General features: G+C 39.0%; 2 protein-coding genes across 3 annotated transcripts in view; one reads left to right on the top strand and one right to left on the bottom strand.

Moving 5' to 3' along the window:
• The first annotated feature begins 251 nt into the window (after positions 1-251).
• On the top strand, positions 252-15139 carry LOC106710782 (nucleosome-remodeling factor subunit NURF301). The gene is made up of 18 exons (XM_014502944.2): positions 252-1994; positions 2505-2787; positions 2912-3390; positions 3474-3701; positions 3779-3951; positions 4059-4256; positions 4463-4700; positions 5017-6821; positions 6972-7203; positions 7284-8392; positions 8610-8724; positions 8920-9173; positions 11930-12134; positions 12529-13100; positions 13186-13343; positions 13547-13714; positions 13877-14157; positions 14553-15139. The coding sequence occupies exons 1-18, from the start codon at positions 968-970 to the stop codon at positions 14756-14758; spliced, it is 7731 nt and encodes a 2576-aa protein (XP_014358430.2). The 5' UTR covers positions 252-967; the 3' UTR covers positions 14759-15139.
• Positions 15140-17088: 1949 nt separating this feature from the next.
• The window catches only part of LOC106710655 (protein sidekick), a 40136-nt gene continuing 34170 nt past the window's right edge, over positions 17089-23054 (bottom strand). The window contains exons 17-29 of one of the 2 annotated variants that reach the window (XM_045677833.1): positions 22659-22979; positions 22282-22462; positions 21884-22099; positions 21476-21672; positions 21168-21364; positions 20731-20970; positions 20489-20626; positions 20196-20403; positions 19735-20013; positions 19509-19529; positions 18895-19215; positions 18329-18639; positions 17089-17720 (exon numbers count right to left, since the gene is read on the bottom strand). In XM_045677833.1, coding sequence (XP_045533789.1) covers positions 17478-17720; positions 18329-18639; positions 18895-19215; positions 19509-19529; positions 19735-20013; positions 20196-20403; positions 20489-20626; positions 20731-20970; positions 21168-21364; positions 21476-21672; positions 21884-22099; positions 22282-22462; positions 22659-22979 — 2873 coding nt within the window. In that variant the 3' untranslated portion in view covers positions 17089-17477. The remainder of the gene's footprint in view (positions 17721-18328; positions 18640-18894; positions 19216-19508; positions 19530-19734; positions 20014-20195; positions 20404-20488; positions 20627-20730; positions 20971-21167; positions 21365-21475; positions 21673-21883; positions 22100-22281; positions 22463-22658; positions 22980-23054) is intronic. The other variant, XM_045677834.1, reaches the window with a different exon arrangement.

Genomic DNA, 23054 nt, shown 5'->3' with positions numbered 1-23054 from the left:
TTTTTCAAATTGTTACAAACTTTCTAATAAAGTGTTTTCTTAAATTATCGATCATTGAATGATGATTTCTATTTATGTATAAATATATGGGTATATACTATCCCTCAAAATAACTACATAGTTTCTCTAGATATTTTGGAACTGCCAGTAATATGAACATGCTGTAGCAGTGTAATTTAAACTATAGTCGTTTGTCTGTAATGTTGGTATGTTTTTTCCGCTTTGTTTAGCATTCTAAAATCCCTTTTTCATAAATTTTGTTGTACAATAGTTCTAAAGTAAGAATGTTTAAAGAAAGCTTTATTTTTAGATAATAATTACCAAAAGGAACTTAAAACAAGGAATTATGTGAACATTAAAACTACTAAGTTTTATTTTGACATTTTTTTCGTAAAAAAGAAAATGGCTGCCGACGACGCAGATCCAAACTTCTACTTTTTATCCTGGACAAGTGATTGGTGCAATTGATACTTCTGAATATATTATTACGTATGCTGCAATTTGTCCTATAATTATTCATTGATTAAAACAATATTCGTGAAGAAAATTTACCCCCAGATTGTTCCATTGGAATTAAATTCAATAATCCACAAGTTACAAGAACGACATGGCGGACTGATTATTGACCAATGGGAAGACAGCTTCGAGCGTTTCAGAATTGCATGTACCTATTCACATTTCGCGTCATTACGATTTTGGTGCCTTCTTTCTTTGATAAAATTTGAGTAGTACCTGTCTGTTATCAGTGAAATGTATTATTATTAATTAATTGTGAAAAAATTGTGTGAATCGAGTTATAAAAGTTATGACATTCAGTTTGTAGTACGCATCTCAAACGGCTGGGACCATGAATGCTATAGATTTTAAGATGAATCTAAATACAATTAGATACATGGTTTTGTTTTTGTAAACAAGAATGTGTTTGCAATACACGTGCAAAATAGTTGATAATTGACAGTTGATTGTAATGATGTCGGGAAGGGGGGCGAAAAAACGCGGGAGGCCCCCAAAATCTGCAAGTTTTGAAAAAAATAGAAAATTTCAATTCCATTTATTGAAAAAGCCAAAATATTTACAAAATCAAAATATTGGATCTAACTCCCTGGTGAGTACTCCGTCGGCATCCAGAGCGTCGTCTCCTCAAGGAAGCGATATCAGTAGACGTAGTACTAGAAAACAAAGAGGAGGAAAAACACATAAGAGTAAAAGAGGCGGTTTATCAAATTCATATTCACGGAGAGGATATAATCCTCAAGCAGCAGAATATCACGAATCAGAATATCATTATGGATCTGATTTTGGCGACGAGTTTAGTGACCGATCGGAGCCGGAAGAGGACCGAGCCAGCGATACTTCGGAGGGGAGTATCGCGGCTGATGGTGCAGCCAGTGATAGTGACTTCTCTATTACCAGTTGCAGTTCGACAGGTGGTACTCCCCGAAAAATTAATAGCAATTTAATTAGACCTCCCAGCCCTGATCCCCTGTGGCTGCAAGAAGAAAGAAAAATCCCTCCACTGGAACTGCCCTCTTCATCTGATGACCTTATTATTCCCCATAATTTGGTGCTGCAAGTTGTTGGTATATATGAAGTACTGCGTCACTTCAGGCATCTTGTAAGGTTGTCTCCATTTCGATTAGAAGATTTATGTGCAGCTATAAGCTGTGAGGATCAAAGCAACCTTCTAATAGAAATACATATAATGTTGCTAAAGGCATTGTTAAGAGAAGAGGATGCCCAACAAACACATTTTGGTCCTTTAGATCATAAAGATAGTGTAAATATTACTTTGTTCTTATTGGATGTTATGACTTGGCCTGAAGTCCTGAGAGTGTATGTTGAAAGTGATAAATCGTTTGACCAAAATGTGGCAAAAATTTTAAATTCATGTGAATATCCATTTACATCTGTGGAAGACCGTGTCAATGTGTTGCAGTTCTTGTGCAATCAATTTTTAATTACAAACCCTGTTCGTGATGACCTCATAAGTGAAGGTTAGTATTATAAAATACTCTAATGTAAATTTCAGAATTGTTTTAAAATAACTTAATCTCTATCTACCTTCCTAATACATAATGTAATGTCCTTGTCAAAATGAGGCTTGATTATGTTAAAATTTTAGTTGTAATATACCTTTTCTTCATTTATTTAAGGTTTTACTTAAGTTGCATCATGATTTAACTAAACCACACTAAAAACTTCTTACACCTTTTAACACAACTAAAGAGAACTCAGGCATACTTCATTTTTAAATACTACACAAATATTATATTGACTTTATTTATATGGTGAAATATTCTATCCATGAAGCAAATCATTTTCAAAGTTATGTATGTTTAGACTATAGATCTAACTGAAGAGAGAAGGATAATTTGGTTTTAGCATAAATAAAAAAATAATTTAATTTATTGCTTTCTTATTCTGACTTGTGAGCTATTATGATGTGTTTACAAGGCATAATTATCAATCCTTGTATGTATACATGATAACACATTTCATCACAGGTCCTGTACTTTATGATGACCATTGTCGAGTATGCCATCGTCTTGGAGACTTGCTGTGCTGCGAAACTTGTCCTGCAGTGTTTCATCTGGAATGTGTAGATCCTCCTCTTGTTGATGTGCCTTCGGAGGACTGGCAGTGTGCCTTGTGTAAACAACATAAAACTGTAGGTGTAACTGACTGTCTCCCTGATGCAGAGAAACAGGGTCTACTGTGCCGTCATGAACATTTGGGATTTGATAGGCATGGCAGGAAATATTGGTTTATAGCAAGGCGCATATTTATGTAAGTAACATAGGCTTTCTTGTTAAAAATGCATTATATATCTATGCTGTGCAATGTGTATTAATAAGCAATATTTGCTGTATTAATAAGGAATTAAATAATAAAGTAGAATATATTGTTTCAGAGAGGCTGAAAATGGTGATGTCTGGTACTATACAACTTCACAACAATTTCAAGAATTTTTTCTAAGATTAGATGGAGACGAGATGGAAGCACCACTTGTCAGAGAGCTTTTAGAAATGAAGGAGGAAATTATTAGGCAAATGGATATAACTGAAAAACTAACAAATCAAGTGAAAGGGAACAGAAAGTCTTACTTGGAGGTGGAGAATGCAAATTTAATTAAAGAGAGAAGTTTAAGGGAAGAAAAAAAACATAGCGAACATGGTAATCATGATGTAAGAATAAATGATAGTAAAGATGAAAACGAAATATCTTTAGATGCTGATAGTGATGTAGTCAATGAAGTTACCATCACAAGTGATGAAAACCCGAAAGAAGACAGCGATGGATATCAAGATTTTGATGATGAAGATTGTAAAAGACAAAAAAATAATCAACACAATAAAACAAAATTATCAATGCAAAAGAAAAGTGATGATGGTAATTTTTCTTGAATTTATCTTTGCAAACATTATATTCACTGATCACAAATTTATTTATTTATATTTACAATTGTTTTTTAGGAACTGAAAGGTTAACAAGATTGAAGTCTAATCAAATTTCAAATGGAACCTACCTATTTAAATTGGGAAATGAGAATGCATTCAAATCCTATATAAACCAGTATACATGCAATCCTTTAGCATTAAACAAACCACAAAGAAATGAAGAAAGAGACAAAAAGAGATACATTTCACACAAGTTCTCTCTATCTTCAGGACAAGAATTCAAATGGATTGGTTTACTTAATGGTATGTTAATATTTTTACTACTTTTTTCCTGAATATTAATGCCTTTAAAAATATTATCATAATGTTTTAATTTTCAGCTACTAAACCCTTGTTGGTGGCAACTTTAAGGCAAACACTTCTAAACTTGGAGTCCAATATAGTTTTGCAATTCATGCATCCAAATTGGTCTTTACTAAGAAAGCCTTGGGTGCAAGCTGTACAGTTATGCCAAGCACCAAGAGATTTTGCGAGAGCGCTTTGTGTTTTACAGGTAAGCCTTACTCTAGTGTACTTTTTTATATAAATTTTAGTAATATTATAATTTGGCTATAAATATTTTGATAATTGTGTATGAAAATATAAAAATTTATTTCTCAGGCCTGTATCAAAAGTGTGGCGTGGATGCAGGCTTGGCATGAACAATTAGGACATGTGAGGTTAATAAGAACCACAGCTGCCGAACGAGAGGAACGAAAGAAGCTAGATAAAAGAGAGAAAAAGGAGAGAGATGAAGAAGAAGAAAGATACAGAACTGCATACAATTTTGTAAAATACTCATTAGGTCTACGCCATCAGGTGATTATAAAGTTACCTCTTATGCATACCCCACCAAGGGGATAGAGCCTAATTTAAGTTAGGGTTGACACTTGTTTCACCTCTCCAAAGAAAACAAAAAAAAAAAAACAAACGAATTGTTTTAACTTTCACTTTTATTTTCATATTTTGTCTCAAATATTAATTATAAGACTAATGTTAATTTATGTAATGTGTTATGATTTAAGGTATGGAAACAAAAAGGAGAAGAATATAGGATTCATGGACAATGGGGCTGGTTATGGAATTCATCCACAAGGAAATTTAAAAAACATAATGCTAATCCCAAACAGACTCTACTTAATGGTCCTGCTAAAATGGCTGTAAGAGTTAGGGAAGGAAACACAATAAAAGTATTAGCTGTTGAACCAAAAACCTATGAATACCTTACATCTGATGCAACTGATGAAGATGTTCTACAAAAATGTGAGTTATGAAACTTTCTAAGTAAAGTCTTTTTTTGTGTCAAATATTGATACAGATATTTACAGGTTTGCATGAAAAGAATTTCCTTGATTAAAATCTCTTTTCAAATGTGAACATATTTTGCCTACTTTCACTGGAACACATAAATATAAAAAACTATTTTCCTTAAAACTTCTCCAAGCAAGGGTATTTCCTATACTTAGTTATATAGAAAATACTAATAAAATGTATACAGAAAAAAGATTTTAAAACATCTGGAACTTTCATTTTCATCTAATTTCTTATATTATTTATCTAGTGTATAATTGTGTTGCAGTACCACCTTCGATGCGCAACATGAAGCTTGAAAAGGAGTGTGATGATTTTGAAGAAATAGATGTGGAAAAAGCTTTGAGTTCTTCAACTCGAAGGTATTACCCAAAAATCGCTAGAAAATCTAAATTGGATGATTTCCTTGCGCGGCGTACATATTTGAAATTCATGGAAGAGAAGAAGTTAAATAATTTACTTGCTAATATAAAGAAAGAGGAGGAGGTAGATGTAAAGTGTGAAGAAGAAAAGAATATAGATGTGGAATCTGAAGATACTGAGATAGATCCAACATCCATGTGCGGTCCAACTGTTGACTTGAAGCCAAAGATAACCAGTAGCTTAGCTAAAAATGTGGACGGTCTCAGAGATCAATACCAGAAACTGAATCAGTTAACCAAACACTACAAATGTTATTCACCCAGCTGCAACAAAGTTGAAACATTAGTTAAAGCTGTTGATATTAAAGTTAATTGCTATTCTCCTCTATGTATTGAAAAAGGAAAGTTGTTGAATGAACTTTTATCAGTTTTAAAAGATGGCACTATTAACTCAACACATTTACTCAATTCAAATGAAAACAATAAAATGTCAATATTAGAACAATATCTTTTAGGAAAGAGTTCAAATTCCAAAGAGAACATTTTAACAGATTTACTGTCTGCTGTGGCCTGTGCACAAGAATGTGATAATAAAAACACAGACTGTTTCGTAAAAAGAAAATCTAACGATGGTGCTGATGGTATTAAGCTTGAAAAGATGGATCATGATCCATCAATGTGTCTTATAAAATCTGAGAGTACTTTAGAAGAAGAAGCTGTGCCTGCCGTTGGAAACGAAATGGACATTGACATCACATCTAATAGTTTTGAAGAAGGTGATGTTGAAATTGGCCCGCTGAAAGAATTAACCGATGGGGAAAACCAGGATCAGCAAAATGATGGCGGTAATGATGAAAATAAACCTCGACCACCGATACCTAAACTAAAAATAACGCGCGGAAGATCTAGTAAATCTAGCAATACAGTCACATTAGGGTCTACTAATAATGCGCGAGATTCATCTTATGACTACTCAGTTACGCCGAATAAGAAAGACGATAAACCTAAGTACAGGGCGACTGTTAATAGGAGGTTTGGTTTTACAAGGGCCACGAAAAAAGAAGACAAGAATATAAAAGAAGAAAAGGTCGATGGAGTGGTTAGAGTATACTCAACTACAAACCCCCAAGGGAAAGTGTATCTCAAAAGAGTGCAGACATCGGCTATAGAGAAGAAAAAGAAAAGAACTCCCGTCAAATATCCCCTGTGTTCATCATTCCATACCAAAAGCAAAGCTAAAACTATTATGGTTTTACCTCATCACGAATTACGAAAGCTCTGTAGACAATCTGGCCTAAGCTCAGTATCTGGGTTCAGTCACAGCGCAAAACCTAATCAGTCCGTATGGCCGTACCCTTGCGCCAGGCCTCTGTTTAAGACTTGCTGGCTGTACCGCACCGTGAACCTGCAGTGGCTGGCCAGTGCGGCGCTTCAGCTGCGAATTATGTGGGCTTGTTTGAGGTGGGACGACATGGCCGCCAAACCGGCCACGGCCGATGGGAAACACCAGCTAACAACGGACACTGAAATAGTTTCACTAGAATTGTTGAAACACCGACATATAGGACAATTTTCAGAGCGGACGCAATATCTTCGCCGAAAAGTTGTTATACCTCTTGAATTACCCAAAACAGTTCGTGAAGTTACGTCAATACGCAGTGGATTGAGAAAACGCAAGCGCGCGGAGTCTCCGCAAAACACGGAGCCCCAGGTACGTTGTGCTTTATGTCTTTAAATTACAATATTTATCATCAAACTATATTTAAAACACTTGTTTGTTGCATAAATTGTTATATGAGTTTTTACGTACATAAATATGAGTTTGTACGTAAAATATATTATATTTCTTAAATTTATGAAGGTATCAGAGGAATGGGTTGACGAGGACAAACTAGAATTGTGGGAGGTTCGTCAATACGGTGAGCGCGCAGATCGCGTTACGCCCGTGACGCGACAAACTACCGGCAAACTGCCTCAGAGAAACATTGCGCCGGCGCCACCCAACGCCGCCGACCTTAAAGACAAGATGGAACAGCAATTGCGCGATCAACGTGTCGCTCATCAACAGAAGAGGGCGTTAGAAATGTCACAAGGTTTGTTAAAGGACTCCATGTAATATCTGAGATATATGTGATATTTTTTACTTTTTTTTTAAATAATTAATTTGTTTTAGATAAACTAAAAACGCCAAACCAAAATTCTGGAAAAAGCACCTTAACTTCCTTGTTAACTACAAATGCCGCGACACCAACCGGTCAGAAAACTGTCATCGGCACGAGAAGAATTATAATGACTAAAGGTGCAGATGGTACCACCCGTGTTATTAGTCAGCCCGTAACAGGGGTGACAAAAACTTTGGCGACGGGAGATGCCACGAAACCTTCTCCAAATACTCCAAAAGACGGACCACAAAAAGTTCAAATAATCCGAGCTCCCGACGGCAAGATAACTGTCCGAGGTCTGCTAGCAGGACAGCAGCTAATACAACTGCCGGATGGGAAATTGCACGTCGTTATGGCGGGACAACAAGGTGTAACCGGACAGTTGGTGGCGACATCGTCTATGACAAAGACGACGGAGCCCGACAGTTCAACTAAAGATAATACAGACAAGATACCTATTGCACCGAAAACCAGTACAGAAGAAACGAAGACGTCCATTGCAAATCGCATTGTGACCCAACCGACTCAGGTTCAGCAGGGCATCGTGCAGGGAGGCAGGCAGATGGTGATGCAGGCCGGTCAGCAGGTGGTGGTGCCCTCGCAGCAGCTAGTGGTGCAGCCCGCACAGCAGGTGGTGGTCCAGGCCGGGGCCCGGCCAGTCGCCGCGCCGCGCATGCAGCCCGTGCAGACCGTGCTAGTGCAGGGCCAGATCGTGCAGCGCCCGCCGCGTCCGCAGCCGCCTTCTCGCCCTCGCCCGTCCACCCAACAGATCGTCGTCAATAACCCGGTGCTGGTGCAGCAGATCGCGGCGGGGAAGATACAGCTCGCGACGGTTAACGGTCAGCAAGTATTGATTCGGCCGACGGGAAACAATCAGGCACAAATAGTGGCGCACATCGGCCAGAGCCCGACCGCGACTCCAGCCAGCCCGGCGCCGGCAGTCGCGGTGGCGAGCGCTGTGGCACCGGCCGCGGTACCCGCGCCGCGCCCCGCCCCCGCCCTCGCTGTCGCCGCCCCCTCCTCCTCGCCCCAGCAGCAGCTCACCGAAGATCAAATAATGGAAAAGAGACTTTTAGCAGGCCAACCACCAGGAACAGTTATCAAAACTGTCACGGCACAGGTAATATTTTGTTTTAAAATTTATTTTTGTTTTAGTATATAGTTCTAATTTAGCTGGGAATTTCATACACTTCTACGGAAACTAAGTGATGATATCCATATGGTGAATTGATTCTGATTTATATGAAGTTGAGTAACCTACCTACTTGTTTGAAATTAAAGTTTGTTTTATTGTTTATTCGTTGGTTTGAATATGACAAGTACTGTGTGTATTTTAGGTGATGCAGACGAGCAGCGGGCCGAGCATTGTTCTGCAGGGTCTGCACGGGTACTCGCTGTCGCCGCAGCAGCTCGCCCTCGTGCAGCACCAGGTCAAGCAGCAGTTGTTGAAAGGTCGGCACTAAACTGCACATATTTGCAAGATCGGTTGCAACAACATAAAATGTTTTTCTGTTTCGTTTTTCGAAATTAATATAATTTTACACATTTTAATTGCCTCATTTGAAAGCCAGTGCCATAGCATATGCAGACGTATATAATACAATTTAATAGACACAATATATTAATGTCTTACAATGTGATTCACAGCCCAAGAGTCGACTGGGAAGCAGGGCATGCTAGGACCCAGAAAGATGTACCTGGCGGTGCACCCGTCTCCGAGCACGACGCCGAGCGCGCTGGCGGGCGTGGCGAGCGTGGCGGGCGTTGCGGGCGTGGCGAGCGTGGCGACCGTGGCGGGCGTGGCGACGGCGTCCACCCTGCAGCCGCTACAGTCGCTGCAGCCTCTGCAGCACATCCAGCCGCTGCAGCCGCTGCAGGCGCTCTCGCTGCCCGCGCACCAGGTAATCTATTACTACTAGAATTGAACAAACCGAAGTAAATCTATGGTTATCATAATTACTTTGTTGTAACGTGTATCTTATAAAATGTCATGTATCATTACCAATTGTAGGTGCAAAGTTATCATACCTATTATTAGAACATTCTCTATTACGTATTTCCAGTTATCAAAATTTACAAAAATATAAATTATATCAAAATATGTTTAATGAAACATGTTGTAATTCCTCAACTAACTTGTACTCGAAAAACTTGTAAAATCGGCACTTTGCATAAAGTCGGTCAAGTCAATAAACCGTATTACGTGCACAATATTTGCTAACGTTATCAAACAATAAATAAGCGGTTTAAATAATTTGATCATTTTAACAACTAGAAACTACCATCGTCATTTTTTTTAGTTATCCTAAATTATTGATTTTATATTACTGACCATGGCAGCAGGAATCTGAGACATTGTTCTGATCTGGGCACAAGGTTATTATTAGAACCCAATTAGCCAACTAGGTCTATGACTTGAATCAATATTTATAATAAACCAATATTTATAAAAACAATATATTTCTGGTTTGTGGCATAATTTTTTAAGAACCATCTCGGACGAGGAGGGTTAACTTTTACCCCATAGACTATCACAATAGTCATGTACCACGATACTGTGCAGCAATGAAATACTCAGGGAAGTTTTTTTAGTAACAATAAAGACACCAAATGCACAAGGTATTATAGTTCCTGAGTTGTATATGGTGCAAGAAATCCATTTGTACAAAGAGATCCATAACATCAAAGAAATACAAGACGTTTCGATGTTAACTGAGAATCAAAGATAGTATATAATATATACACAACTTTAACATAAAAGCTGTCAAACATGTAGATATGATTAAGTTCGAAAGACTGGTTTTGTGTCTTATACTTTTATGTAAAATGTATAAATAATAACATTTTTGTACTCAATATTCCATATGATATACTTTGCACCATCACTAGTGGACTGTTAAGATAATGTGTATAGCTTTAGTCTCGTACCTATATATATGTAAATAGACTACTATAAAGTCATAAAGACTGGACATCACAAAACATAAACATAATTTTATACATCACAAGAACAAAACCTCACATTGATAGTAATTAACATTTAAGAGAATATTGTATGAATATTCTCTTTTACAAATATATACTATTGCGATGTCCAGATTTGTGATTATTTTGTCTCTTGAATTTAAATTATGGAGTGATCCTCTTAGCATTTGTTTTACACCAAAGATTTACATGTGTATATTGTTAGTGAATAGTTTAGAAAATGTGTAATATAATTGATGCATTGAAAACGCGGAAAATGTGTCACACTTGCAGTTGGCAGGTAACTTTATTTATTCCTGTACCTGCCTTTGACTGCTACCCGCTTTGATTTCAAAATCGTCAAAACATAAACATCTTAATTTAGTCAAGTTGACGTATAAAAGTATTGGCATATATCTCATATTTGAAATCTAAAATTAAATGCGCACATTTCGGTAGCTTTATTTTCCGCACTTTCAAACTGCATATTTTATTAAATAAGATTTCTATAGAGTGACGATAGTTAATTTGCAGTATTATTTTTATCTTACGCAACAGTTTTAGTGGATTTTGCAGGACAATTTGGTCAATTTAAGGCATATAGTGTAATGTTGTTTTGAAAAAGTTTTTTTTTTTTATAAAATATACAAACAATCAACATTTTATATAAACAGTTGGATTAGGAATAGAAACAGTAAGTTGTCTTTTATATCTTACTGCTCTGCAATAATGAACATGTGTGGAATACACTTAGTTCAAACATTCTTGGTGACACAACACACAATGTGAGTAGTTGTTGACTCTACACTAATAGTTATCTTAGGATCGTAAGGAGACTATTTTTTTACAATATCCATGGTATGTCAATTTTTAATGTTCTACATTTATGGTACGATTTCTTACAAACATATTGTGTAGGAGTAATGTATGCAGTTGTATGTTATATTGGTTAATGTGGAATTGTACAATAATACCAAATATTTGATTTGTATTGTTATAAAGTATTGATGTAGCCCACTGAGTGTGGGAATGGTTGCGGTAACAAATTGCTCATACACCACCTTACCGTGTCTGTACCCTCTAGTTGATACTCTGATACAGTAAATGATGAATGGCTAGTGCAATATCAATTCAATAAAATATTATAATCAGGAACGACTTTTATTTATTAAGTCCTTTTATATATTATGTCTTTGTTTCTTTTTTCCTTTTTTTGCATCTTATGTTAAACGTTTTGTGGGGGTGTATGGGCAATTGCGTACCTAAGCATATGTTCAAGTTTATAATTTTAAACAATGAAGTGACATTTTACACCGATGTACATTTATATAAATTTACTATAGGACAAGTTCCATGTATAATAACTTCAACTGATATATTCCCACAAACGGCTGTTTATACATTTTTGTTATACTTTTAAGTTTTGTATCATGTTTTACATCATTTACCTCATTTCTAATTATTTTTTGTTACATTTCTGGTCATATTATTTTGATATTTACTATTTATTTTAGAGTATATTCGATAATTTCGAATATCAAAGAATTTATCTTGGACATGTAATATTCTGTCATGTTCTTTGCTAGAAATAATTGAATTTAACAATTTATGTTAGTCATCAACTGACTTCTGATTCAATGATATTGAAGTGAATGATGCAAAATGACAACAAATCTAGCATTTTTAATTTTAGGAAGGTAATGAAGAGGACCGGACAAAACGTCAGTCCTTAGTGAACGGCGAGGACAAGGTGGCAGTGGCGGCCAGCCACAAGGAGGCGATGCCTTCTAAGCCCGAAGACATACCGGAGAATAACACTAAAACAGACATAGTTAACTCTGTTCACGACGGCGTGCAAGCCAATAAATTTATTTTAACTCCAGACTATATACAGCAGAGTAAGTTATTTTTTAAATATGTTTATATTCAAAACAATCATACTACACATACAAAAAAAAATATTACAATAATAAAAAAAGTCGTGACAGTTGAATATTTCTAGTATTCTTGTTGATTATCAACAGATCATCGTCACCTAAATGTCAATTATTTTCATACACATTACAGAACAATGAAATAAAAGACTAGCATACAATGTATAGGAGCAGGAGGAAATGTAGCGAAACTTGGTGAAACAGTTATAGCAATACAATTTCATCTCTGCCTTGTCATCTACAAAAGTATTCTTAATAGACTCATAATAAATCTATTTAATTTTTAGAAAATGTTAAATAATTTACTTTCTTACGAACTTGATCGTTTAAGTAAAACAAATCCATTGAAAAATTTCAGCCATTAAAAGTGCACTGAAGCAAGAAAACCTAAACCCAGAGATCGAAGAGAAACTCTTGCAGCTGCAGCGATACCAGGAGAAGCAGATGAAGCCGGAGTCGCTGCCGGAGCGCGAGGTGCGCGCCGTCGTGGTCGCCGCGCGCTCGCCCTCCCCGCCACCGCCTCCGCGCCGCCGCGCTCTCTCTTCCCGACACGACGACGACGACGAGTGGCTGGAGACCGGCACCAGCCCTCGCAAGCGATCCCGCGCGCGCCCGCCCACGCCGCCGCCCGCGCCCTCTCCCGCGCCACCTCCACCCTCGCGCGCAACGCCTGCACATCGTGCCTCTGCCCACGTGCCCGCCGCCGCGCCCTCGCCTGCACCGGCGCCCACCTCCACCTCTCCCGCCACGCCCGTCACCCCCGCCACACCCGCCTCCGTCTCCGCCTCGCCCGCCGGGGACGAGCGCCGTCGCAACGCCAACAACCAGTCCCGCTTGCAAATGCTACTCTTTAAACACAAGGAGTTGCTAAAAAAAGACATTATAAAGAAACGCGGCCTACTCGAAAAAGAGCTCGGCGTAGATATACAGGTTAGTCCCTTCGCCATCTTGTCATATATGCATGTTCAATGGAGAACATGTTTTGTAAATGACGTTTGATGTGTATTGTGTACAGAAAGAACTGTCGACGGAGCTGGCGCTGCGCACGCGCGCCGAGCGTAGCAAGCAGGAGGAGGTGCGAGGCAAGCGGCCCGCACAGCAGCGCACCGCGCGCAAACCCGCCAAGAAAGAGAAGCTCCTCTGCGTCTGCCGCACACCTTACGACAACACCAAGTAAGACGCGCACCATCACTAGCTGGCTAGTCTTAACGTTTCCACGCTCTGCAGTTCAATAAATGTCTGCCGCCATACAGCTAATATAATATTTAGATTAAACAAGAAATTAATATTACAGCGGATGTGTGATTCAGCGTATTATTATATATTGCTGGGATTCGTAGTGAACGAGGTACTATTATGTTTGTTTTTAATTTCAGATTTTACGTGGGTTGCGAGCACTGCAGCAACTGGTTCCACGGCGAGTGCGTTGGTGTGACGGAGGCCATGAGCAAAACAATGGAGGAGTACGTGTGCAAGGAGTGCCGGCGCGCCGCCGAGACGCAGGAGCTCTACTGCCTCTGCCGGCAGCCATACGACAACTCGCAGTTAGTTGCATACACTAATTATAAACTTACTTGACTCGATACAGTGCACACATCAGGTCATAAATTGTATTCGACACTAGCATAAATAGGGATTATTTGATAATTGTACTACTGTTGTAAGGAACGGGATTATAAAATATTAATAATTTTTATTGTTTCTAGGTTCTATATATGTTGCGATAGATGCCAAGACTGGTTCCATGGGCGATGCGTCGGCATCTTGCAGTCGGAGGCGGACAACATCGATGAGTACGTGTGCCCCAACTGTCAGAAGAATAATTCTGTCAACTACGCCAATATGAAGGAATTGACCGCAAAAGACTTTGAAAACTTAAAGAGGCTTGTTAAACAAATACAATTGCATAAAAATGCGTGGCCATTCATGGAGCCTGTGGATCCGAGGGAAGCTCCTACATATTACAAAGTAATAAAGGAACCCATGGGTGAGTACTAATATTTGGTTGTAAGATAACTTTGAGAATAGACTAAGAATTTACCATACACTGGGTGGCGAAAAACTTGTCTTATTTCGAACAATCTTCCAACACGAAACAAAGTTATAATCTATTGCAATCCAAATGTCACACTTATTCAATTTGCTTTTTATTTTATACTAGCTGACGCGCGAGACTCCAAACGCACGGAAATAAAGAAAAAAGCGTAATGACTATGATTTACATCTGTGCCAAATTTCATTAAGATCCACCTTCACCTTCAAACAAACATCCATCCATCTAAACTTTTGCATTTATAATATTAGTAAGATTAAAAGCCATATCAATGATACAAAGATGTTAAATTTTTATATTTAAACTAATTTAAATTTTTTTATTTACAGACTTGCAAACCGTTGAGAGAAAAGTGAATGAACAAACTTATAGTACATTGAGTGAATTTATCGGTGACATGACCAAGATATTCGACAACTGTCGATATTTCAATCCGAAGGACTCTGAGTTTTATCGTTGTGCGGAAGGTCTTGAAGCGTACTTTGCACAAAAAATTAAATATTTCCGCGAGAAACTATTCGAGACTACGCAATGATAGCAGTGGCAGTGTACAGTGTAGAAGTTTGGCTGCGGCCAGACGGTAAGGGACTATTGTAATGCAAACGAACTTATGATCTGCGGCAGTTGTAAATTGCATTGTGATTACAAAGAATTATAATTTATACATTACAATGATGGTAATATTGAGTGCGTCACTCATTTTAAGTATTTATTGTATTTATTATAGAATGCTTCACAATTATATCCCACTACAAAGCTGACGCTCGATAGGAACTAAGCTCTTTGCAGAAGAATGATTATGTATACAGTTTTGTGAAAATAATTAAGTTAGCTGATATAACTTAGCATGTTTAGTTTTGTAATAGTTACATAGACTAAGTAAACATTATTATACATAAGAAATAAAGTTTTAATAATAACATCTTTAAATACTTTTGCACTATTTTTACCCTGTGCGTGTAAATGATTTTTCTATTAACCTCGTATATCCTTCCCTTTCCCAATGTATATTACCGTTGTGGATGAGAAAAGTCTACTGCACTCTAAAGCCGTAAGTGTCAGTGATCACTAAGAGAGCGCCTTATTATAGATTTCTCACACGAAAGCGGTTTTAAGTAACCGTTAAACGACAATGCGCCAGAATAAGTAATTTAAATTGAGAAGCCCGACTGAATACTGTGAAAACATTTTGAACTTTTATCCCACAGTTTCTTGCTGGAGTTGGCTTGCTAATAAACCTTTTAACGCTGAAACGTGACATCGAATTGACAATGCCCGTAGTTTATAACTTATGGCAACTACTTGTATACTTTTCTGGCTCCTTACCATATTTGAGGACATTGGAGGTTATTGGATGTAGCCTTTACCATCCATTGCTGCTGCCAATGAATACATTATTTAACTTAAGGATTAAAAAGAGGGATAATAAACGGTTTCCGTGTTATAGCATAATTTATTCAAGTCTTTGTATAAAGAAAAAAAGGTAAATTATGTGTAACAAAAGCATTACACAGGTAATAAAATTTAAGTAGCTAAGTCATAATGGCACCGGATTTTATTTAGTGATAAAATATAAACCAACTCTCACTTGAATAACAATCATTGGGAAATACAATATTTAAGATGTTGCTAAATGTAAATTAATAAACATTTTGAAATTACAGTTAATTTGATTGATTTTTTTGAAATGAAAAAAAAAATCACAGTTCGTTATCTTGTGCCAAATTTATGCATTCATTTAAATTGGTTTACAGTCAATGGGTTTAGTCATTAAATACATTTTTATTTACATCAAAGTAAGTTTACATTATGATTGTTATTATCAATACTCTATAATCTATCAGTCAATTGTGTTCTTACACAACTTTGTTATAAAAAATATTACAAATATTAAGCTATTAAATTGATTTTTATAACACCAAAGGGATATTTAATTATTTTGATTTACGTTACCGATAAATAGCTAATTATTTATTCTATATAAAGTGTATTTACAAATTGATTAAAATAAAACTAAACAATACATAGTGTAAGAAGTCTTACATCTGTAAAAGTAAAAAAAGACTCGTAAAAGTACAAGTAAAATATAAAAGAATATCAAAAGGGAAGGTTTAAAGCATAAAAGATAAAGGAATGTTTAGTGTCAAATTTTACACGAAATTTGTGAACGAATACAATATTTACTGTTACAAACTGTAGTTTGTAGATAATATGCATATTATCTTTTTAACTTAAGACGATTACAAACAGCACCTAATTATCAACAAGCTTAAAAACATTTATAAAAACATCTATTATTAAAAAGCTGCATTAAATACACATAATTCGGAATGTCATAGCTATTTTTTTTTAAATTGTAAAGTTAAAAAAATCGTCCAAATTTAAGTAAAATAATTTAGATGCCATTATTGTATTGTTTGCCAAATTGTTGTAAATTTCAAGAGAAAATTCATCATAAAATGTAAATTGGATAGATTGAGATGCATACTTCAGTTTCGTGCGTTAAAAATTAGTTTTATTTAAAGCACTAACTTATTTCTCCACATAATATGTAACGAGATCATAAACGTAACTTCTAATATAAACATAGTTTATTTTGAAACTGTCTATTTCCCATAATTTGTTCTATAATTATCTAAAACAGGTTTTGTAAGACAAGTAAATCTATGCATTTTAGTTACCTAAAATTATTTTTTTCAAAATGCTTATGTTATAGGTACAAATTATTTATAAATTTTACTATAACAATAAAATAAAAAAAAAAAATTAATTACATTATCTAAATATGTATGTACAAATAGCATTTAATTAATAGTTGCAATATTACATTTAAAATATAAATCGATAAAATTGTTATTAGTGACGATTATTCATAAGAATCTACGTGCAATAAATACTGTAACATTTTCAAACAACTTACAGTAAACATTGGTCGAAATAGGATAAAACTTATCTCTATCGTGTAACAACATTGTTGTATTATCTACTAATACTTAACGAATTTATACTCTAAAATACTTTACAGCGTTTTAACCCCTGATTTATTATCCGACTTCTCAGTAAGTATTCAAAATTGTGTCAGGGGAGTACCTAACTTTGATGATTACCCGAGATTTTATTATATAGTTTTATTTAAGATCAAAATAACTTCAATCGTCTGTACTCTTTAGCGATGAATTTATTGGATTACCCTATAGCTTCACTAGTTAGACGTGGAGTGTGTGAGTGTGTGGTGGGGGAGAGGGGGGCGTGGGTCATACGAAGGAGGAGAAGCCGGGCAGTGGTGCTCGCGAGCGCGCCATGTTGTTCATGACGATCTGTCCGCCGTTGAGGCTGAGCACGGCGCTGCCCTCGGGCTCGGAGTCTGTGTAGCTGGAGTAGTTGCGCACGGGCCGCTGTCTCTTCCACGACTGCCGCAGCGTGTCATTCACGTTCGCGTAGTGGTTCACAAATGAGTGCGGCTCCGAGCGCACGCTCTCGTTCTCGCTCTCAGAGTTCTGACAACACATTTTAATTTGTTAGAATTTTATCATAGTATTTTCTTTTTTCACATGCATGTTGGAGTTTACCGCAAATTATGAATGATTTTGTAAAAGTCTATTTATTAAGTACTTTTTACATTAACCACTTTATTTACATTCAAAACCACTCATTATTTGCACGTTTGCTAAAATATCACTCCGAATATTATGACATTTCATTAAAGCTAATGATTTTAATCTCGTGTGCCTAGTGAAGTAGTAAGGTGAACTTTGTACAATTTTAAACTTATTGCTAAACTTTTTAGTTCTAACTCAAATGGACGAAATAGCTCTTAATCGGTAAAGAGATGATTCTATGAAACAGATATAGCGAAGAACTAGACGAAATATAACACAACAAGAACTATGTACATCACATATCTTTAGTGAATCTGAAGGAGAAATACTTCGCCTACATCGTGCTGATCGGGAATGAAAGCGTGTCGGAAACAAAACGGGCGTTAGCGAATCGTTGATATTTACCGTCGCTCGCTCCTCGGGTGTGGGTGGAAAGAAATTTATAAGAATTTAGTGTGGGCGCGGAGTGGGGCCGTTCACACGACGCTGATTTTGATGGTGATCACCTGAGAGTCTGAGGAACTCATCTCGGAGGGCTTCTCGGTGAGCGAGGAGTCGTCGGGGTTCTCGTCGTAGGCGCGCAGGCTCTCCTCGTCGCTGTGGTAGGCGACGGAGGCGGGCGATGGGCGCGGCGGCGCCTTGCCGAGTGCGGCGGCGGGCTTGCGGCGCAGCGTGCCCGCGCCTGCTGTGACACCGGCGCCGCCGCCGCCCGCGCTCGCCACCGAGCTCTGCCGCGAGCGGTACAGCTCCATGGCCAGCGAGCCTCGCTCGTCCGTCTCACCAGCCAGCGACTCCTCCAGAGTCTTTTGCGCTTCTTCTGTCAAAGAGCGGTACACTGATTTTTTTTATAAATTGGTTTTGGAATCATGACGCAAAACGCTGATTTACATAATAATTTTACAAACTTACTTATACAAAAGTCAGATGAAAAGGATTATGTTATTTCAAAAAATTATTTTTCGTTGCGTCTAAACTAAATGAATGTTTTCAGTTTAGATTTAATATACATTTACTATAGTAACAAGAAAACGGAAAGCGACTATGTTATAAAACATACGTTATAATATCTTACTTTTATATTTGTATGTCTTGCTCTTGACGCAGAGTATGGCGACGACCATGATGATGACGACGAGCGAGGCGGCGGCGAGCGCCACCATGAACCAGGTGCGGCGGTAGAAGGGGCGGTACTGCAGGTACCCGTACTCGAGGTATAACTTGGAGGGTGTGACGATGACCTTGTCGCTGCCGGCGGGCGCGCTGATGCCGTACTCGTTGTACGCGATCACACGGAACGAGTACGCGGTGGAGGGCAGCAGGCTCTGGTACGACACCGTGAACTCCTCCAGCATGCCGTTGCCCGTGCGCGTTATAGTCTCCCACCGAGTGTCGTCTGCACAAGTGCATTGTACTTGTGTCATTGTCAATTCAACAAGTTATCTTCCTTGTAAGTACAAGGGTTTGTGTATCAGAGATTGTTTTAAAATCATTAGAAAGTCAAAATACATAACAAATATCATATTAGAAATAAAAAAAATACATAAATGTGTTAAAATTTTATACATTTATAATTTATGTGTAAGTTAAATTAATTTTAGGATTAACAATCTTTTGAGTCGTATATAAAGATTTGGGATTGTTTAGTAACTATTAAAATATTCACATTACGGTAGACATGAAACTTACATGCTTGCCATGTTTCCTTCGCTGCATTGAAAAATAAAATATATTGTTATGAAATATAATCTTGAATGAAAATATATAAACATTATATAAAAACATATACATACAATTATATTATAAATTAATAAAATAAAGATATTATAATAAGAAAAGAGACGGAAAACATCGTTAAATAAGGTGCAGATATGATTGATAAGTTTGTGAGACATATTATGGTGTCGGAGATTACCTTTTTTGCGCGCCTCTATGTAGTAGCCGAGCAGGGGCCCGCGGCCGGAGGCGGCGTTGTCCCAGCGCAGATGGAGCGCTGCGGGGTCGGGGCGCAGGCGCAGAGCTCGCGGCGGCGCGGGGGAGCCGGGCTGCGGGCCAGTGCGCACGCGCGCCTCCGCCGCACCTCCCGCGCCCACCGTCACCGCGCGCACGCAGAACCGGTACTCCACCTCCTCCTCCAGACCGCCAACCGCCAGATGCTCCTCCGTCACTTTCTGTTTCACTTGTTTGCTGAATCCTGTATTACATTTTATTAATATAATTTCAAATACAAAACATTAATACAAGACGACATGCTTACGGTCTGTCAGTATCACAATTTTGTTTGTATTTATGTATATCTATACGTACCAGAACCTTTTTTCGTGAACTTATTGAAGTAAGTAATTGATAATATTATAAGTTATATAAATGTCTCACTCTCGTCCTGCTCGATGGTCTCGTAGGTGACGAGGTAGGACTGTATGGGCCCGTTGCGTCGCCGCGGAGGCAGCCAAGCGACCACGAGACTGTTCATGGTGATGTCTGTGAAGGAGATATTGCGCGGGGCGGAGGGCAGGCCCTGCTCCGTGCGCACCTGCAGCGCGCTCGACCTCGGCCCGTCGCCCGCCGGGTTGAACGCTAACACCTAGCACATAAATAACGTTGTAGTTCAACACATGTGTCGTAGGTGAACGGTGTGTGCCGTAATTAAAGTCAATTGAAATAATAACCTGTATTCGGTACTGCGTATACTTGTCAAGGAATACTAATGAATGCGAGGTCGCGGTGGCTGGGACTACTTCAATCTCCTCCTCCACACGCCGCCCGGGCTCAGGTTCCTCCGGGGAATCGGTCATGAGATAAAATATCTGAAACAAACGAAATGAAGTAAAATCATAAAAAAGATTTAACAAATATTACCTACAGTTAAAGTAGATTTAGTATAAATGTTTCGACATGAAGTAGTAAATACCTTATATCCGAGGAGGTCACCGTTTTGCTGTGCGAGCGCGGGCGGCTGCCAGGTGAGTGCGACCTCTGTGGGTGAGAGCGCGTGCGCGGTGACGTCACGCGGCGGCGCGGTGGGCACCGCCTCGCCCACCCACACGACGGCCGGAGTGCCGCCCGGCCCCGCGCCCTGCGCGTTCACCGCGCACACACTGATCTCGTAGTTGCGGTCCACCGCCAAGTCCGTCAGCACTACCTCCTCACTCTGGTACATTAAAAATATTTAAATTGACATAAAACGCAGTAACTAACAATAAAAGCAAATGAAAGAGCCGGTCACGTGATGTTTCCCATCACATACATTGAGGGCACGAGCCGCAACAGACTTACTATCGATTGTTAGTATCGAGTGGATCTAATAGGCGATGACATAAATATTTTTATCTAATGACAAGATTATACCTTGATGCCGGGCACGTCCTGCTTCATAGTGTGCTGCAGCGAGGTGGGGAAGTCGGTTAGGGGCTGATAGGAGACGCGATAGCCGCCATGTGCGGTGTCGCCGCTCCAGTGCGCCTCCGCCAGCGGCGCCCACTGCACGCGCACGCTGCTCGGTGTGATCGGCACCACGCGCAGCTGCTCTACAGCTTTGCTCGGCGCTGGGACATTATATAGGATAACCTTTCAATTTATACGTCCACTATTGATATCTCCATATTCATAGTCTGTTGTTGGGGTTAAAAATCAAATAATAAATATTGTTTATGTACCTGCGGGCAGTGTGCGCACCATTTCGGTGGCATTGCTATACCGACTGGGACCGATGTCGTTGGTAGCGCGGATACGGAACTGGTAGCCTGTGTAGGGCTTGAGGCCGTCCACCGTGTACGAGGTCGCGAATGGGTCCACGCGCTCCGGCAGCGTCTGCCACGTGCCGCCCTCCTCCTTCTGTTGCACCGTGTAGTATCTGTCGTACGATATATTAATGTTAAGTTTAAGCATATTACACATTTTTAATGTAAACGTTTCTACCATTTTGTCAGTCTGTTTCGTCATGTGACAAGAGTGTAAATGTCATAAGCAGGCCCTGCCCCTGTCAAGGGTGGTACAGTCAGGGAGGAGTTACATTTGTTTAAATTGTGTGAGTATGTGTGTGTGTGTATGTGTATACAATGTACCTGAGGGGGGCGTATCCGTCGTCGCCGGGCGTCCAAGAGAAAGTGATGTGATGCGGCTGCAGCAGCGAGCGCTGCAGGTTGGGGCGCGCGGGGGGCGCGGGCGCAGCGCGGTTGGCGGTCGTCAGCACGAGCGCGCGAGCAGTGCCGCCCCACCCCAGCCGTGTCTGCGCCGTCACCGAGAACAGGTAGTACCGCTCTTGCAGCAGCTCCGTCGCCCTGAAATTAAAACAGTTTAACATAAAAAAACAGTACAGGTTGCACAGAACAGCATTTCATGGATTACAATAAAGCTGAACCTCTCCTTGGGAACGAAGGTAGTATATAAAATAAAGTACAGAAAAATAGATCAAACATAGCCGTGACGTCATTACAGTAACCAAAGACCAGAAAAGATTTACCTGAATGTCCTGTCAGAGGGTAGGAATTCTTTGGAAAACATGTGTTGCGTGGAGCTGTTGAGGTGGTAGGTCACCTTGTAGGCCAGGATCTCGCCATTGGGGTCTTCCGGCACGTCCCAGATGATACGCGCCATCGTGAACGTCACGTCAGGGAAAGACACGTTCGAAGGTGGACCCGGCGCTGAAAATATTTTTTTTTTTTTAATTATTTTAAAATAAGTATTCGGAGAGTATATTATTAGAAAAATTATATAAACAACAAATATATTTTTCTTCTAAATCTTAAAACACAAAAATAATAAATAAACTGAAAATTTGCTAGAATCTAGTTTCTAAATACTTATTTTTTCTTCTCAATCAAAAAAGGTGTTACTTACTGTCTTCAAATGTCCTGACAGTGACGGGCGGGTCGCTGAGAGCCCCGTCTCCGAGCCTGGTATACCCGAGCACCTGTATCTGGTAGACGACGTACTTCCTCAGCTCGGTGAGGGTCACCGTGTGAGTCTGGTTGGAGGGTATCGCCTGACACTCCACCTTGTGGTGCTCGGGTCTAGGGGGGGGCACGATCGCAGCGTAGCACACCTTGTAGCCCTCTATCAAGCCGTTCTGATCCTGAACGGGTATATCGCCCCATAGCACTACTATGGTTGTCGAAGACGTGGCGTTCGCTGATACATTAGCAGGTCCAGATGAAGGCACTGAAAGTATTAATCTCAATTTATGAATGTAATCAATATTGCGACCTGTTAAATAGTTTATTCTTGTGATAACCG

This window comes from Papilio machaon, chromosome 4, assembly GCF_912999745.1.
Source record: "Papilio machaon chromosome 4, ilPapMach1.1, whole genome shotgun sequence".
Classification (NCBI taxonomy): domain Eukaryota; kingdom Metazoa; phylum Arthropoda; class Insecta; order Lepidoptera; family Papilionidae; genus Papilio; species Papilio machaon.
Note: the sequence above shows the minus strand (reverse complement) of the source record. Positions and strands in the feature narration are given on the sequence as shown.

Bases quoted from the DNA above. Each gene is read 5' to 3' on its own strand.
- LOC106710782 (XM_014502944.2), top strand. From the start codon at position 968: ATGATGTCGGGAAGGGGGGCGAAAAAACGCGGGAGGCCCCCAAAATCT. The intron at 12,135-12,528 runs GTAAGTTATTTT...GAAAAATTTCAG, and splicing joins TCCAGACTATATACAGCAGA to CCATTAAAAGTGCACTGAAG. The intron at 13,101-13,185 runs GTTAGTCCCTTC...TATTGTGTACAG, and splicing joins AGCTCGGCGTAGATATACAG to AAAGAACTGTCGACGGAGCT.